This window comes from Garra rufa, chromosome 25 (genome assembly GCF_049309525.1).
Source record: "Garra rufa chromosome 25, GarRuf1.0, whole genome shotgun sequence".
Classification (NCBI taxonomy): Eukaryota; Metazoa; Chordata; class Actinopteri; order Cypriniformes; family Cyprinidae; genus Garra; species Garra rufa.
Window position 1 is genome coordinate 37,516,881 of NC_133385.1, and position 19,873 is coordinate 37,536,753.

Below are 19,873 nucleotides of genomic sequence, written 5' to 3' on the forward strand. Positions count from 1 at the left end.
AAACATTTTCAACGGGCTTCATTCCTGGGAGCAGTCTTCGACTGATACCTGACGAGCCATTGGTTTGTTTTTTATTCACTGCACGAACCAATGGCCATGCAGTTACTCTGTGTGATTGTAAAGGCTTCAGTCCTCGGAGAAAAATAAGTATTTCCCCAAAGCTTCTAGCGACGCAGTACTCATTCCCTTATCTTAGGGAACCAAGGTTACGTTAGTAACCAATTATGTAAGGCAACGGGCAAAGTGCAGCAACAGTTTCAGTTCAGCTCACGAACGGTCATTGCTTTGGAGAAAGATATGCTTGTAAGGTTTTGACTATTTTTTTTATTTCTATTTTTGTAATTTAATTTCTTGTTTATTGTATTTCAGTTTTACAAATGAAACAAGCTATCACAGAAGTAAACCTTCTGGAAAGAATAAACTGTTTTGTGTGTATTTGTTAGCTTGCTGTCTAATTTCTTCAGAGCAGCGTAGTTGGGAGGACAGCATAGGTATGATGACCACAGCTACTGAAAGAGCTTACAGGTGGCGATGGATAAAAACGTAGGCTTAAACCAAATGCTGTATCAATTATTTTCCCCACAAAGAGTCTAAATATTAAATATTAATATCATGACACAGCATCCACTGAAGAAGTTTCCCAGCGCTGATTTTATTTGATATCCGGGTGCGTTTAAACTCTTTGTGGGGGAAATAGATGGTACAGCATTTGGTTTGAGTCTACACTTATATCCATCGAAACCTGTAAGCGCTTTCAGTAGCTGTGCTCATCATATCAGTATTTTATTTTCCAAGTTGTGTTGCGGTAGAAATAGCGTAGCTCAGTGACAGTAGCTCACCTAGTGCAGCCGTTCTACGTAATCAAAATAATGGTGCTCCAGTATGTATATAGCAATGTGGGTTTTTAAATAACATAAAGCTTTCATGGGGTTTCTACTACATATTTCAGTAAGAGACATAATTTATACTATATTAAGCTATACAAGTCTTAATACCCAGGATTCCATTTAAAGAATACTAACCACACTTAAATGAGCTAAATCACAGATCCAGCTAAATCACAACCAAGAATACTTTAATATTTTGGGGAGTCCTGTAATAACATTTTAGGCTTTATATGACTGAGATGTAACAAACTATACACAGTTATACAGATGTGCAGCCATAGCAACAAATGGGGTCATGCACATTTGAACTTACCATTACTTACCATTGCCTTTATTACATCTGCTGTCGTCAGTCCAGGAGGTCTTGAACTTGGGTAAGGGTTAGGGTCAGCAGCAGCAGCCAACTCTGGATCCTCCACCATCTGTCCAAAACGGCAGGCATCCCATGACTGGAGAATGTTTCACGGTGATATAGTACTCTCAGAGGAATCCTACTTCTGCAGGACTCATCCTAGATGATACAATGTGTATGATGAACAACTAGTCCAAATCATGACAATAGGAAACATTTGCATACATGGTGTAAATTGTTACTCACATTTTCATCTTGATTTCGGCATTTTGTCCTTCTCGTCAGTGCTGATGTATTATCCTTCCAGGTTGAATTCCACCTTGTTGCGATGGGGTGAATGATCTGTAGCTCTAACTGCTCTGAATGATCTTGTCCTCTACCACTTCACTAGCCAAATGAGATCAGCCATTTTTGTTCCAGATGCCCTGGCATTTTGCAAAGCATGAATGGAAAAGCCTGTTGTTGGTGTCATTCATGCCTTCTGCAAGGCATGCAAGCATCAGATTTAGCAGATGACATGCACATCATTGATGAGGGGGTAGTTGCTTTCCCACACCAGAGTCTTCATCAAGAATCACACTTCCACCGTGATATTCAGTATGGTCACTTTCATCAAGAGCATCTGTGTCTGCTTCATTCTCTTCTACCTCTGCATTATTCTGTGCCCCAATCACATGGAAATCTTTGATTTGTGATTCTCACCACTTCTATTAAAACTGTCTCTAATCCTGTATTGGCAACGGACATCATCAAGAACAGCAGCAACTGTCACGTTTGATACAGCAGATCCTGAAACGCCTTGATTATTCTTTACTGTTAAGATGAAATTCCATAGCAAGTGCTATCTAACACTCCTACATTCACCTTAAGTGACGTGCAACCAAAGAACTGCTACATATTTAATCTAGTTACATGATGATTTCATGTGCTTCAAGTACAACTAGAAAACTTTTTCTATATAGCTTCTGTTTTTCGAAATGTGTCCCTCAGAGTTCTGCTCTCTGTCCACTGCTCTTTATTTCCTATGTTGCAAACATGTAGTCACATTTTTCATTGGCATAGACTTCACACTCTACTATATTCATTACAACCCCTTCCACACTAGATCCTCATTTGCCTGTATTTAACACAGTCGCATCAATAAAAAAGGCTTTAATTAGTTATGAATCAACATTTATTAGTTATAATAACTGTATGTACACCAATGGTACAACACATGTTGATATGCATGAATACACTTTTATTTCACAGCTATGACACAGGAAATCATTTAATTTACCACTTTCCTTTAGACTATAGTTTCCTCTCCCTTTACATAAAAAAATCACATCACAAAAAGGGTGAGAGAAAAGAGGAGCAGAACAGATGGGTTTATGTATATAAGACCAACGTGAGAAACGCAACCCGTCTACTAGGGATGGTTTTAGTAAGAATAATAAATCTGGGTTATTCTAGAAAATTGTTGTAAATTTGTGTGTGTGTCTGTGTGCGTGTATAAAAGATATCAGAAACATTGGAACGTCGAGTGCGAGACAGCATGGAACTGAAAAATGTTTTCCAGATACTGTGGATGTGGCTCAACACAGACTTCATGTGCTTTATATCATCAAGTATATTCAAATTCAGCATATCTTATAACTTCAAGATGTTACAGATTTTTGATGTACAGATAACACAAACATGTATAAGACTATCACATTAAGACAACATGTTTACTGTATAACATCTTCAAAAATATATCTCGGATATTTTGAGATGCTATATATAATATACAAATATCTTCTTTTTTTGAGTCTGATGTTAGATTACAGAAATGTAGGGACACATAAATTTATGTAGGGAAAATAAAACATTCCAAACACAGATCAGATAGAATAATTGATATAAAATGTCTGAGAGAGCTAGTCTGAATTAAACTCAAGCAAAGTACTACATTTATATTATTTTCACTATAGTATTTTATCATATGCAGCACAGAGAGGGTATAGTTTCTATAGGATTACAAAAACACTTCATTAAAATGGTCACATCAATTAAACACTATCTCAATGAACTGAAAAAAAAAAATACCAATGTTACCTACAATCAGTGGCTTCGCTAGGTTTCTGGGCCCCCTGTACAGTACATTTCATTGGGTCAATATCCCTGGACAGGACTGGTGGACTGTGGTCCCCCTCAGTGGGGGTGGATTGGGGGAAGGGGGATGAGAAGATGCTGAGGGGCCCCACAATAGCTCTGGGCCCCTCGTAGCTTCTGTACTAGGGCCCGCTGTTCCCCCGACTAGCGACGCCTCTGCCCTCAATATATACACAAAGTGCGAGGAGGCACTTTAAAATTCATGCTTTTTAAGACTAAATGTCCATGCATCTAACATTGAGATAAAACAACTCAATGACCAAACAATCTCAACAGTCTCACTCACAACATTTATAATTCACATTATGATTCCACACACGATATAATGTGGCAACATGAACTTGTGCTCATATGGCATTTATTCTCTTGGCAAGGGTTATAACACTGGAACATCAAAGAGCTGTTTAGTATGCAAAGCATCATAGCAAGATGTCTTTAATTAATTAGACTTATTAGGAGTACAGTTCTACTGGTATCTTTGTTTAGCTTTGTCAAACGTAGGGTAGTGTTTACAAGAATAACCAAACAAATACTCAAAAAAAAAAAAAGAAAAAAAAAATTGGGAAGAAGTGTGTTCATCTGGATTTACCACTCATTTGAAAAAAAAAAAAATGTTTTTTTTTTTTATCTGAATCTCTGATTGGCATAGTGAGTTATGTGGAATGTGAGTGTTGATTGGTCAGTTCGACAGGAAGTGATGAAAAGTTGGGCCTATGAAGGTTTTGCAGCATGGTGGGGCTAAGAAACAGTCATATGATGGGTAAGAGGTAGTGTTTTGGATCAACTCAGTTATAAAATCCTCCTCTATATTATGATTTAACCCTTCCATTGTAATACGACTTGGCTTTGTTGTTAGTTTAGTTGTGATTTTTCCAAAGCTTAGAAAAACTGCTTAAAAATATGTCTCTTTGAGGTAAGAAATTCAGCTCATTTAAAATAATGTCAAAAAAAGTGAAGAAATGAAGGCATTAGGTATTTAAAACTGTGGATTATAAACACACACACAAAAAAAAAAAAAAAAAAATCAGGTAAACAGTTCTCTCCAGCAGGCTAACTGGGCCTTAATACAAATGACCTCTGTCTGCATTAACAATATATATATATATATATATATATATATATATATATATATATATATATATATATGTTTTCCCTGACAAAATGTTTCCTGGAAAAAAATTCTTTATATGCCTGAGTATATCTCTATATCTCACCAGTGGAAGGAAAAACAGGCAAAATCTAGAGCAATTATAGAACACAAATCGAATATATGCTCTATGTGGGCAAAGGCATTGAGCTACTTTAGATGGGTTGTGCGCTCTCAACATACTGGCCGTATTAATAATCGAAATGGAGTTGTTAATAATGCCAGTCCAGGTTTAGCACACGCCAGACCAAATCATAAAAAAATAGGCATGTTTTTTTAAAAGTTGCACTTCTCAAAGGATGATGATGATGATGATGATGATGATTTTTTAACACTGAAGCCATCAGCTGTATGTTCACTGAGTTGTTTTGGTTGTACAACATAAATAGTAACAAATAATTTGTGCTTTTTAATGAACTAAAGGTAAGGCATGCATTGCATATTTCAGTACATTGGGCTCTTGTAAGACCTGAACTGGTAAATATAATGGCCTGAAAGGTTTTTGTGCTATTGTGCCACTGATTCACCGACATACATACGAGAAACACCCTACCATTCGTTTCCTTGACAGAATCGGGGGGGAAAAACCCGCTCCTGTGAGCAATGTGATAAAAGGAGCTCCAGAGGAGGAGGGTCTCCGAATAAATGCGACTTGTGCTTTACCTTCCATCTGTGTGCAGTCGCCTCCGTCCCTACTTTTGTATCCTAGCAACAGCATATTACCCTTCTGAGAAGTGGCTGTAAGATTTGCTCGGACCAAGAGGTGCTACAGTGTTGTGAAGGTAGTTCAGCTGTCGTAGTGTGAGGCAAAGGGAGCTAGAGTCAGACGAGCATGTTTCTGTCATGCGCTCGTCAAAAAAAGCGGTGGGCAGTGGCTCTTTGTTAACCTGGCTGTTCACCCCTTTTCAAAATATGTATGTTTGGAAGTGTATGTATATATTTATTAGCATCACAAATAATTTATGTTTCAATAACATTACGTCAGCTGCATGTGTGAGCTTTTGGCCTCACATTCTTGTGTTACATGAGACAATATAATATTGTTAAACATGTTAGAAAGAATAGAAACCATAGAAATAAACTAGAAAACACATTTGTCCTATGTGCATGAATAGAGGTTGTTTTTCTCTCTTTTGGGGTGCCGGGGTCGGTGTGCTTGCATTAATTGTTTTTCCAAGGTTCTTCCTCAACGAGTGTGTACTCCGCAGTTGAGCCATTTGTGGCGGCCAAGGTTACCTGAAAGAGTTATCGACAGATTTAAGCGCATATCCATGTGAATGTTCGACAGTAAATGTACAGTATGTCACAAAAGTGAGTACACCCCTCACATTTCAGCAACCATTTTAGCCCCTTCAGACCTGAATTTTTTTCACTGAACAAATTTTTTTTTACCTACTTGATATTTGCTCTTCTCCAACATATAAATGAGTCTAAAAAAGAAAGATTTGTGCCAACTCATTTTTTATTAGATTTTTCTCATGTCCACTACAATGGACGCTGGGTCTGAAGGAAAACAAAAATCCTTATTTTTTAACCATACATAATAGAGTTTGTGCACTATAGTTGAAATAGTGTTTACGATTTTGAAAAGAACACATACTGTAACAATAAACAATGCAGTAAGAATGTGGAAAAAAGGTAAGATGATATGAAATCTAAAAAAATGGTTGTTTGATCCCTTTTTTTTTTGGTTGAAGTGGGTGAATTGGAGTATATGTATAAATGTCTTTGTGTGTGTGTGAATGGGTTTATGTGTACTTGCTGATTGTTTTGATGACTATATGATTGTGTGCATTATAGTATCAAGGTATTAGTGTGCATGGAGGGGGTGTGAATGTGTGTATTGCATTGTATTCACTGATCACACATCCACTATAGCTGTTCCTAACTAAAATCAATGAAATATTGATTGACGGGCTATAGTCAATTTGAAGACATAAATGAAATCATAATAATATTAATTTCATTCATTTACATCAACATTCATAAAACATTAACATTAGATTGTGTAGCTCTGTATTTAGATTTGAAATGCTTCAACAAATTTCTCAATCTGTTTTACAATTAATTCATGAGGTTCCTGCTGATATCGCTCAAGACCTGATGTCCATTGTGATGGACATTGCATTTTAAAAAAACCCCTGTGTTCTGCAAATCTGAAAAATCTTCAAAATAACTTTGAATATTATCATTTGATAGTCTTAATTTTATAACAGATGCAAGTTGATGAGCCTACCATTAACATAACTCTGCATATAAAAGGTCAAATGTGGGCTTCCTCCTCTTCCTCTCTAAGTGGTGATCATGTCTCTATTTTGTGATGCCTGTAGCTCAATCAGATTAAGTTAGGAGTCATATCTTTGTTGTGATTGGTTGATCAGGGTCCAATCAGTGACCAGGCATTGCTCATATGTGACCCTGGACCACAAAACCAGTCTTAAGTCGCTGTGGTATATTTGTAGTAATAGCCAAAAATACATAGTATGGGTCAAAATTATTGATTTTTCTTTTATGCCAAAAATCATTAGGAAATTAAGTAAAGATCATGTTCCATGAAGATTTTTTGTAAAATTTCTACTGCAAACATTTCAAAATGTAATTTTTTAGTAGTAATATGCATTGTTAAGAGCTCAATTTGGACAACTTTAAAGGTGATTTTCTCAGTATTTTGATTTCTTTGCACCCTCAGATTCCAGATTTTCAAATAGTTGTATCTCGGCCAAATACCATCCTATCCTAACAAACCATACATCAATAGAAAGCTTATTTATTGATGTATACATCTCAGTTTTGTAAAATTTAACCTTATGACTGGTTTTGTGGTCCAGGGTCACATATTATAAAAACATAAAATTGTATTGGTTTAAACAAAAAATCATGTGATGTCCATTCCAATGGACGCAGGGTCTGAAGGGGTTAGTATACCTTCTCAAGGGACAATACTATAGAAATGAAACATGGATATATTTTAGAGTAGTCAACGTGCAGCTTGTATAGCAGTATAGATTTACTGTCCTCTGAAAATAACTCAACATACAGCCATTATTGTCAAACAGTACACCCCAAGTGAACTTGTCCAAAGTGTTAATATATTGTATATTATATAATAGAAACTATGGACTCTCTCTTTTCTAGCACTTTAGATACAGTTGCTCCAGTGCGCTTAAGAAAGATTGAGAAAAACAGTGTAACACCGTGGTATAACGATCACACTCGCGCCCTAAAGAGAAAAGCACAGAAAATGGAACGCGCTTGGCATGAATGTAACCTATCTTATAGAAAAGCATTAAAAACTGCCAGATTGGATTACTTTTCGTCTCTCTTAGAAGAAAACAAACATAACCCTAGGTATTTGTTCAATACCGTGGTTAAATTAACGAAAAATAAAACAGCAACAGGTGCAGACATTTCCCAACAGCACAGCAGTAATGACTTTATGAACTACTTACACTATAAGAGATAAAATTGTAACCATACAGCCGCCCACTACAGTATCGCATCAGATAATGCGCTGTAGATCTCCTGAGGAACAATTCCACTCATTCTCTATTATAGGAGAGGAAAAATTGTATAAACTTGTTAAATCATCTAAACCTACAACATGCATGTTAGACCCTATTCCATCTAATCTACTAAAAGAGCTACTTCCAGAAGTCATAGATCCTCTTATGAATATTATTAATTCGTCATTATCATTAGGATATGTCCCCAAAACCTTCAAACGGGCTGTTATTAAGCCACTCATTGAAAAACCACAACTTGACCCCAATGAATTAATTAATTACAGACCAATTTCGAATCTCCCTTTTTCTGTCAAAGATACTAGAAAAGGTAGTATCCTCACAATTATGCTCCTTCTTAGAGAAAAATGGTATCTGTGAGGATTTACAGTCAGGTTTTAGACCGTATCATAGTACTGAGACTGCTCTTATTAGAGTTACAAATGACCTTCTCCTGTCATCCGATCGTGGTTGTATCTCTCTATTAGTGCTACTGGATCTTAGTCCTGCATTTGATGCTATTGACCACAATATTCTTTTAAATAGACTTGAAAATTATGTAGGCATTAATGGTAGTGCACTGGCTTGGTTCGAATCGCACTTATCTGACCGCCATCAGTTTGTGGCAATAAATGAAGAGGTATCATTTAAATCGCAAGTGCAGTAAACTGCTGGTTTCGTCTGGCCAGAGGAGAACTGGTCCCCCGGCTGAGCCTGGTTTCTCCCAAGGTTTTTTTTCTCCATTTCTGTCACCTGTGAAGTTTTGGTTCCATGCCGCTGTCGCCTCTGGCTTGCTTAGTTGCCTTTAACTGAAAACTGATTGTTTACAATAATGCGTTACTTACACACTATTGTCCTGTTTAAATACTGTGAAGTTGCTTTGACACAATCTGTATTGTTAAAAGCGCTATATAAATAAAGGTGACTTGACTTGACTATTGTATTAGCACCATTGCTCCCTGTTTATGAACTTTCTCACATTTTTCTAAGATTTTAACTTCAGTATATCAGCACAGTGCTCAGACAACACATTTTTGATACAAACAGCCGCCCACAGTTGGAATCAGCTTCCAGAAGAGATCAGATGTGCTAATACATTAGCCACATTTAAATGCAGACTCAAAACTCACCTGTTCAGTTGTGCATTTATTGAATGAGCACTGTGCTACGCCCGAACAGACCGCAATATTTTATGTATAATCATTTTACTGTGTTAATTAATTTTAAATCAATTTTAATTCATCTTAAATTCTCTGTTTTTATTGTTGTGATTATTATCTTTAATTTTAATGATTTTTATGCTATTATAATTTTAATTCCTTTTATGTACAGCACTTTGAATTACCATTGTGTATGAAATGTGCTATATAAATAAACTTGCCTTGCTTTGCCTTGCCTTATCTGGCATTGCCTTAATCATCCTGGGCATGTAATTGATCCTCTTCCACTCCTCTATAATCACATCACGGAGCTGCTGGATGTTAGACACACGGTGCTTCTCCACTTTACTCTTGTGGATGCCCCACAGGTGCTTAATAGGGTTCAGGTCTGGAGACATACTTGGCCACCTCATCACCTTCACCTTCAGCTTCAGTTTCCTCAGCAAGGCAGTTGTCATCTTGTTGGTGTGTTTGGGATCATTATCATGTTGGAAAACCGCCGTTCCGCCTAGTTTCTGGATGTTCTGCTTCACTATGTACAGTACATAATGGAATCCATGTTTGCCTCAATGAACTGCAGCTCCCCAGAACCAGCAGCACTCATGCAGCTCCAGACCATGATGCTACCACTTCAGGTTCAGTGTGTTACTGAACCTCTAATAGCCTTGGCCATCTTTGTGGAGAGCAACAATTCCAATTCTCAAATCCTCAGAGAGTTCAGTGCCCGTGCACTGAGAAACCTGATAGTAATTGGCGATTCTATTGTACGGAATGTGAAAATATATGGGATTTTTTTTTGTGCCAATAATAATGAACGTAACTTTATAAAACTGAACGTAACTTTCCAATAAACAATCAAAAATATGCCAATGCAAAAGAAGAAAAAAAATGAAAATGAAAAAATGAACTCAGTCGCACGAATTTAACATGCTCTTCAAATATGCTTCATTCTTTGTTAATGATTTTCAAAGAATCGTTTTCGCGAATCATGGATTCTGAATGCGTTGCCACAGCTTTCGCTTACGCTTCGCAAATTTTCGTTTGCTGTTTTGGCACAAACCTCTCGTGGGGGCGGGCTTAACAGCGATCTACTCTGATTGGCTAATGAGCTTTTGATGGACAGTTGCTCTCTGACCTGGATGCACAGACGGTGACGTCCGTGGCGCGCATATTGGAAAGTTGCTGCGGTGTGCAATACGTCGTGCTTTGTTTATATTAAGTATTAATGTTATTAGTATTTCACCTATGGTCGTCTCTTAGTTTCTAAAGATGAGCTCCCAGGAGAGACACGGAGCGGCATCATCTTCCACCTCAGCTTGTCCCTCAGGGCAGCTTGAAGGGGACGTTCTAAAACGCTTAACGTGGAAAACGCTTAACGTGGCTTACGTACGTAAAAACGACCAGGAATCCCCAAATTTTTGTCAAACCACTTGTAACAAACACTAACTACTATCAAAAGAATGAGCCCTTATTCCACAGATAAAGTGAATAAAATCACGTTAAGCGTTTTCTCCCCATAGAAGCCCATTATAAGAAAACAGTTTAACGTGGTTTAATTTACCTCAACAGAGACCACGGAAGATCATAGAAGTTCTCTTCTCCCATAGAAGTTCATTTAAAAAAAGGCTTTAACGGAGCTTAACAATGACCGGAATTTTTTTTTTTTGTCAAACGTTACATATAATAAACACTTGCTGTCAAAAGAATGAGATCTCATTCAGCAAATAAAGTGAATATATCACATTAAGCGTCCCCCATAGAACTCCAGGCTGGTTTGACTTAACAACGAATGAGGAAAACCAAATTTCTGTCAAATGTTACATATGATAAACACTTGCGGCTGTCAAAAGAATGAGCTCTTATTCAGCGTATAAAGTAATTAATATGTTAAGCGTTATTTCACATAGAAGTCAGCTTAACGTGAACGCTTTGACGAATTGAGAACATTGTAATTTTGTTTTTGTAATAAGCATGAAAGTTAAGACAGGTAGCCTACATTTTATCCTGTCTCAGCTGTCTGTAATGATCAGTCCTGTGCGCAGACCTCACTGAAGTTGGCACGCATAAAAAAGAAATATTTACCAAAACTATGCCATTCGTTTGTGCACGATTTGTGCTGTTGAAATGAGAGTCAAATATATTTCCCCTTCTTAGAAATAACAAAAACAATTCGGGACAGTAATGTTTAGCTTGGCAGCAGAGTTTAAAAATATATTTATTGTTGCCAACCGCAGCTCCGTTTTTTTTTTTGTGATCGATTGTACCGATAGAATAGAATGAACATTCTATTTATTTCTCCACCGTGAAACATTACAGATTTCTGGGGAAAATGTGATGGCAACGCAAAGTTGGTCCAAATTTATGACTTCTTTATTATAAGTAAAATTTGACAGAAGTCGTTAAGGTGCGCTAAACCAGGATAAGCTGAGTCCTTATAATGGACTTCTATGGGGAAAGAGTAGTTGATATTATTCTCTTTATGCATGTTCTTTTGACAGCATCTTTTGACGTTTTTTTCTATGGGGAATAACGCGTAACATATTATTCACTATATTGAATAAGAGCTCATTCCTTTAACAGCAGCTATAGTGTTTATTATGTAACATTTGACAGAAATTTGGTTTTCCCCAGTCGTTGTTAAGATACGTTAAACCACGTTAAGCTGTTTCCTTATGGAGATCTATATGGGGGACGCTTAACGTGATATATTCACTTTATTTGCTGAATGAGATTTCATTCTTTTGAAATCAGCAAGTGTTTATTATATGTAACGTTTGACAGAAATGTTTTATTTATTTTTTCCCGGTCATTGTTAAGCTCTGTTAAAGCGTTTTTTTTAATGAACTTCTATGGGAGGCGATCACTTTATATGCTGAATAAGAGCTCATTCTTTTGAAAGCAGCAAGCATTTATTATCAGTAACATTTGACAGAAGTTTGCTCTTCCCTGGTCTCTGTTGAGGTAAATTAAACCACGTTAAACTGTTTTCTTATAATGGGCTTCTATGGGGGAGAAAACGCTTAACGTGATTTTATTCACTTTATCTGTGGAATAAGGGCTCATTCTTTTGATAGTAGTTAGTGTTTGTTACAAGTGGTTTGACAAAAATTTGGGGATTCCTGGTCGTTTTTTACGTACGTAAGCCACGTTAAGCGTTTTCCACGTTAAGCATTTTAGAACGTCCCCTTCAAGCTGCCCTGAGGGACAAGCTGAGGTGGAAGATGATGCCGCTCCGTGTCTCTCCTGGGAGCTCATCTTTAGAAACTAAGAGACGACCGTAGGTGAAATACTAATAACATTAATACTTAATATAAACAAAGCACGACGTATTGCACACCGCAGCAACTTTCCAATATGCGCGCCACGGACGTCACCGTCTGTGCATCCAGGTCAGAGAGCAACTGTCCATCAAAAGCTCATTAGCCAATCAGAGTAGATCGCTGTTAAGCCCGCCCCCACGAGAGGTTTGTGCCAAAACAGCAAACGAAAATTTGCGAAGCGTAAGCGAAAACTGTGGCAACGCATTCAGAATCCATGATTCGCGAAAACGATTCTTTGAAAATCATTAACAAAGAATGAAGCATATTTGAAGAGCATGTTAAATTCGTGCGACAGAGTTAATTTTTTCATTTTCATTTTGTTTTTCTTCTTTTGCAGTGGCATATTTTTGATCGTTTCTTGGAAAGTTACGTTCAGTTTTATAAAGTTACGTTCATTATTATTGGCACAAAAAAATCCCATAAAAATAGAGACTCCAGCCACCATAGTCCAGTGTTTACCGGGAGCCAGAGCGCCTGACATCTTGGCAAATTTAAAAGTGCTGGCTAATGCTAAACGTAAATTCAGTAAGATTGTTATTCACGTCGGCACTAATGATGTTCGACTTCCCCAGTCGGAGATCACTAAAAATAATGTTAAAGAGGTGTGTGAACTTGCAAGTACGATGTCAGACACTGTAATATGCTCTGGTCCCCTCCCTGCTTACCGTGGTGATGAGATACATAGTAGATTGTCATCATTAAACGGCTGGATGTCAAAGTGGTGCCCGCGAAATAACATAGGTTTCATAGACAATTGGACGAGTTTCTGGGGCAGACCCGACCTGTTGAAAAGAGATGGTCTTCATCCCTCCCGATGTGGAGCATCTCTCCTATCTAGAAATATGGCACATAGTCTTAGCGTTTGCACTTGACTGACTGGGGCCCAGGTCAGGAAGCAGACAGACTGGCTAAACCGACCGTCTGCTAGCCGACTCACGTTAAAGAAATCAGTTAATTCTCAGCACATAGAGACCCTTTCACCTAGATATCACACTATAGAGACTGTGTCTGTTCCCCGAGCTAGAAAATACAATAAACGTCCAAAGCAATGTAAGAGTAACAATTTAATTGATGTTCAACAAATAAAAAATGTATATAATACTGAGAAACAATTGATAAAGCTTGGCTTATTAAATATCAGGTCACTTTCTACGAAAGCACTTTTTGTAAATGATATGATCACTGATCATAAGCTAGATGTGCTCTGTTTGACAGAAACCTGGCTAAAACCAGATGATTACATTATTTTAAATGAGGCAACCCCCCAAAATTACCGTTATAAACATGTGCCACGTGTAAAAGGTAAGGGGGGAGGTGTTTGCACAATTAATAGCAATATGTTCAGTGTTTCTCAGAGAACGGGCTTCAAATATAACTCGAAGTAACTTGAAGTAATGGTGCTTCATATAGCATTATCCAAAGAATCAAGTATTAATGATAAATCTCCTGTGACGTTTTTACTGGCTATACTGTATACAGGCCACAAGGGCACCATGCAGACTTTATTAAAGAATTTGCAGATGTTTTATCCGAATTAGTGTTGGCCGCAGATAAAGTCTTAATAGTGGGTGATTTTAACATCCATGTTGATAATGAAAAAGATGCATTGGGATCAGCATTCATAGATATTCTGAACTCAATTGGGGTTAGACAACACGTTTCAGGACCTACTCATTGCCGAAATCATACTCTAGATTTAATATTGTCACACAGAATTGATGTTAATGGCGTTGAAATTCTGCATCAAAGTGATGATATCTCAGATCATTATCTAGTCTCGTGTATACTCCAGATAACTAAAACTGTAAAACTAACTCCTCGCTATAAGTACGGTAGAACCATTACTTCTACCACAAGAGACTGCTTTGTAAGTAACCTTCCTGATTTATCTGAATTCCTCAGCATATCCGATAGCTCAGGGAAACTTGATGATGCAACAGAAACTATTGACTATCTTTTTTCAAGCACTTTAGATATAGTTGCTCCTCTGCGGTTAATAAAAAAAAATGGAGGAAAACAGTCCGACGCCGTGGTATACTGAACACACTCGCGCACTGAAGAGAGCACGACAGAAAATGAAACGCAGCTGGAAGAAAACAAAACTAGAGGTTTTCCGTACAGCCTGCTGTGAATGTAACATATCCTATAGAAAAGCATTAAAAACTGCTAGAAAAGATTATTTTTCATCTTTCTTAAGAAAACAAACATAACCCTAGGTATTTATTCAATACAGTGGCTAAATTAACGAAGAATAAAGCACCAACAGGTGCTGAATTTTCCCAACAGCACAGCAGTAATGACTTCATGAACTATTTTACTACCAAGATAGATACTATTAGAGATAAAATTGTAACTATGCAGTCATTCGCTACAGTATCGCATCAGATATGCTATAAATCTCCTGAGGAAAAATTCCATGCATTTTCAACTATACTGGTCCTTCTCAAAAAATTAGCATATTGTGATAAAGTTCATTATTTTCTGTAATGCACTGATAAACATTAGACTTTCATATATTTTAGATTCATTACAACATAACTGAAGTAGTTCAAGCCTTTTATTGTTTTAATATTGATGATTTTGGCATACAGCTCATGAAAACCCAAAATTCCTATCACAAAAAATTAGCATATCATGAAAAGGTTCTCTATACGAGCTATTAACCTAATCATCTGAATCAACTAATTAACTCTAAACACCTGCAAAAGATTCCTGAGGCTTTTAAAAACTCCCAGCCTGGTTCATTACTCAAAACCGCTATCATGGGTAAGACTGCCGACCAGAAGGCCATCATTGACACCCTCAAGCAAGAGGGTAAGACACAGAAAGATATTTCTGAACGAATAGGCTGTTCCCAGAGTGCTGTATCAAGGCACCTCAGTGGGAAGTCTGTGGGAAGGAAAAAGTGTGGCAGAAAACGCTGCACAACGAGAAGAGGTGACCGGACCCTGAGGAAGATTGTGGAGAAGGACCGATTCCAGACCTTGGGGGACCTGCGGAAGCAGTGGACTGAGTCTGGAGTAGAAACATCCAGAGCCACCGTGTACAGGCGCCAGGTCAAGCCACTTTTGAACCAGAAACAGCGGCAGAAGAGCCTGACCTGGGCTACAGAGAAGCAGCACTGGACTGTTGTTCAGTGGTCCAAAGTACTTTTTTCGGATGAAAGCAAATTTTGCATGTCATTCGGAAATCAAGGTGCCAGAGTCTGGAGGAAGACTGGGGAGAGGGAAATGCCAAAATGCCTGAAGTCCAGTGTCAAGTACCCACAGTCAGTGATGGTCTGGGGTGCCATGTCAGCTGCTGGTGTTGGTCCACTGTGTTTTATCAAGGGCAGGGTCAATGCAGCTAGCTATTAGGAGATTTTGGAGCACTTCATGCTTCCATCTGCTGAAAAGCTTTATGGAGATGAAGATTTCATTTTTCAGCACGAACTGGCACCTGCTCACAGTGCCAAAACCACTGGTAAATGGTTTACTGACCATGGTATTACTGTGCTCAATTGGCCTGCCAACTCTCCTGACCTGAACCCCATAGAGAATCTGTGGGATATTGTGAAGAGAAAGTTGAGAGACGAAAGACCCAACACTCTGGATGAGCTTAAGGCCGCTATCGAAGCATCCTGGGCCTCCATAACACCTCAGCAGTGCCACAGGCTGATTGCCTCCATGCCACGCCGCATTGAAGCAGTCATTTCTGCAAAAGGATTCCCGACCAAGTATTGAGTGCATAACTGAACATAATTATTTGAAGGTTGACTTTTTTGTTTTAAAAACACTTTTCTTTTATTGGTCGGATGAAATATGCTAATTTTTTGAGATGAGAATTTTGGGTTTTCATGAGCTGTATGCCAAAATCATCAATATTAAAACAATAAAAGGCTTGAACTACTTCAGTTGTGTTGTAATGAATCTAAAATATATGAAAGTCTTAAGGTGCGTTCACACCGGACGCGAATGAAGCGGCAAGCGCGAGTGATTTACATGTTAAGTCAATGCAAAGACGCGAATAGCCATCCTGCGGCGCGGCGTGCATTGAGCGTTTACAAGCGATTGCCGCGCCATTCGCGCGAGTTCAAAAATCTGAACTTCGGCGGAATTCCGCGCCGCGGTAACCAATCAGGAGCTTGCTGTCTGTGGTTCCTCGGAGCTGTACGATACATCTTTGGACTTTTGTAGAAACAGGAATAAAAGGGATCTTGCTAGGAATAAAGTGAGTGAAGAGGTCGGACAATCTGGTTAGTTTTAAAAAACGCTCTTTACTCAATTTAACCTACATATACATACATATTGAGACTACAAGCAAGCTAAAGCTGGCAAATTGAGCTCATTCACCTATTTTACAACTACTTTCCCGCTGACGAGTGGCAGAAGCCCCTCCCTTGACGCGAATTCGCGTCTGTTGTGAAGAAAATGTCACGCGCGAATGACGCGAATTTTACCGCGCGAATGGCGCGAGTAAACTCAAATGTTCGAGCGTTCAACTACGCGCGAATAGCGCGTTTTTTTCCGCGCAAGTCGCGTCCGGTGTGAACGCACCATAATGTTTATTAGTACATTACAGAAAATAATGAACTTTATCACAATATGCACATTTTTTGTGAAGGACCAGTAGGAGAGGAAGAGTTGTACAAACTTATTAAATCATCGAAACCGACAACATGTATGTTAGACCCAATTCCATCTAAGCTACTAAAAGAGGTGCTTCCAGAAGTCATAGATCCTCTTCTGAATATTATTAATTCGTCACTATCGTTAGGATATGTCCCCAAAACTTTCAAACTGGCTGTTATTAAGCCTCTAATTAAAAAAACCTCAACTTGATCCCAATGAATTAAACAATTACAGACCAATTTCAAATCTCCCTTTTCTATCAACGATACTAGAAAAGGTAGTGTCCTCACAATTGTGTTCTTTCTTAGAGAAAAATGTTATCTGTGAGGATTTCCAGTCAGGTTTTAGACTGTATCATAGCACTGAGACTGCTCTTATTAGAGTTACAAATGATCTTCTCCTGTCATCCGATTGTGGATCTCTCTATTAGTACTACTGGATCTTAGTGCTGCTTTTGATACTATTGACCACAATATTCTTTTAAATAGACTTGAAGATTATGTTGGCATTAGTGGTAGTGCACTGGCTTGGTTCGAATCGTACTTATCTGACCGGCATCAATTCATAGCAGTGAATGACGAGGTATCATATCAATCACAAGTGCAGTATGGAGTACCTCAAGGCTCAGTACTAGGGCCATTACTTTTTACACTTCATATGTTACCCTTGGGAGATATCATCAGGAAACATGGTGTTAGCTTTCACTGTTATGCTGATGATACGCAGCTCTATATTTCTTCACGGCCTGGCGAAACATACCAATTTGAAAAACTAACAGAATGCATAGTTGAAATAAAAATTGGATGGCAAGAAATTTTTTGCTGCTAAATTCTGAAAAAAAAAAAAAAACCCAGAGGTGTTAATTATTGGACCTAAAACCTACGCATGTAATAACCTAAAACACAGTCTATTACTCAATGACTGCTCTGTCAATTCGTCATCATCAGTCAGGAACCTAGGTGTGCTATTCGATAGCAATCTTTCCTTCGAAAGCCACATTTCTAGCATTTGCAAAACCGCATTTTTTCATCTAAAAATATATATCGAAATTACGACCTATGCTCACGATGTCAAATGCAGAAACGTTAATCCATGCGTTCATGACCTCAAGGATAGATTATTGTAATGCTTTATTGGGTGGTTGTTCTGCACGCTTAATAAACAAACTCCAGCTGGTCCAAAATGCAGCAGCTAGAGTTCTTACTAGAACCAGAAAGTATGACCATATTAGCCAGGTTCTGTCAGCACTGCACTGGCTCCCTATTAAACATCGTATAGATTTCAAAATCTTGCTAATTATTTATAAATCCCTGAATGGTTTAGCTCCTCAGTACTTGAGCAAGCTCTTATCATATTATAGTCCCTCACGTCCGCTGCGTTCTCAAAATTCCAGCAATTAGTACCTAGAATATCAAAATCAACTGCGGGCGGCAGATCTTTTTCACATTTAGTGCCCAAACTCTGGAACAATCTACCTAACACTGTTCGGGAGGCAGACACACTCTGTCAGTTTAAATCTAGATTAAAAACCCATCTCTTTAACCTGGCCTACACTTAATACATTTCATAATCCAAATCCGTTAAAGGATTGTTAGGCTGCATTATTTAGGTCAACCGGAACCAGGGACACTTCCTATAACACCTGATGTACTCGTTGCATCAGAAGAAGAATGGCATCTACGCTAATATTAGTATCTTTCCTTCTTATTCCGAGGTCACCGTAGCCACCTGTATCCAGATCAGACGGTCACGGCAGTCTCCCGGATCTAGTCCGTGCCCATCAGCACCCAGAGATATCCTCTACAGCCCTGAATGTCAGCAGAGACCACATCAAAGACAGATCATCAGTGAAGACCTCATCACCTAGACGGCCATCGACGCAAGAGAGCGAAAACCAGATGAGTCCTCTCCAATCTGATTTTGTGGCAACTTGGAACTCTTGCATCTACATTAATATTAGTCTGTTTGTTTCTTATCCCCAGGTCACCATAGCCACCAGATCCAGTCCGTATGCAGATCAGATGGTCACTGCAGTCCCCCGGATCCAGTCCAAACCTAGAGCAGATGGTGGATCAACACCTACAGCCAAATGTCAGCGGATACCGTGTCAACTAGATGAGCCCCAGAGACAGATCATCAAGAAAGAACTCCTACCCTAAACGGCCACCGGCACAAGGCCATGGGAACCAGATGAGTCCTCCCCAATTTGACTTCGTTGCAATATGGAACTCTTGCATTATTATTGACATTTTATTTTATTATTTTAATACTGTAAGGTTGCTTTGACACAACTTGTATTGTAAAAAGCGCTGTATAAATAATCTTGACTTGACTTCTTTGTCATGAGATGCCATGTTGAACAGCCAGTGGTCAGTATGAGAGAATTGTACTTAAAGCACTTAATTTTAACTGCTCTAATACAAGATACACAACTTTGTATGGTTCTGTCAAGCAGACAAAAACATAAACATGATGAATAGGACATGTGGCTTTGCATGGTTAAACTACATACTGCTGTTATCACTTAGGGTGTACTCACTTTTGTTGCCAGCTATTTTGACAATAATGGCTGTATGTTGAGTCATTTTCAGAGGACAGTAATTCTCTACTGATATACAAGCTGCACATTGACTACTCTAAAATATATCCAAGTTTCATTTCTATAGTATTGTCCCTTGAGAAGATATACTAAAATGGTTGCTGAAATGTGAGGGGTGTACTCACTTTTGTGACACACTGTAAGATGTCTTTGGAGCAAAGA

General features: G+C 38.3%; 1 protein-coding gene across 2 annotated transcripts in view; it reads right to left on the reverse strand.

Annotated features, from left to right (window-relative positions):
- Positions 1–2,396: 2,396 nt before the first annotated feature.
- The window catches only part of slc1a2b (solute carrier family 1 member 2b), a 64,373-nt gene continuing 46,896 nt past the window's right edge, over positions 2,397–19,873 (reverse strand). For both annotated transcript variants that reach the window (XM_073831461.1, XM_073831462.1), the window contains exon 11: positions 2,397–5,758. In XM_073831461.1, the coding sequence (XP_073687562.1) occupies positions 5,684–5,758 (75 nt within the window). In that variant the 3' untranslated portion in view covers positions 2,397–5,683. The remainder of the gene's footprint in view (positions 5,759–19,873) is intronic.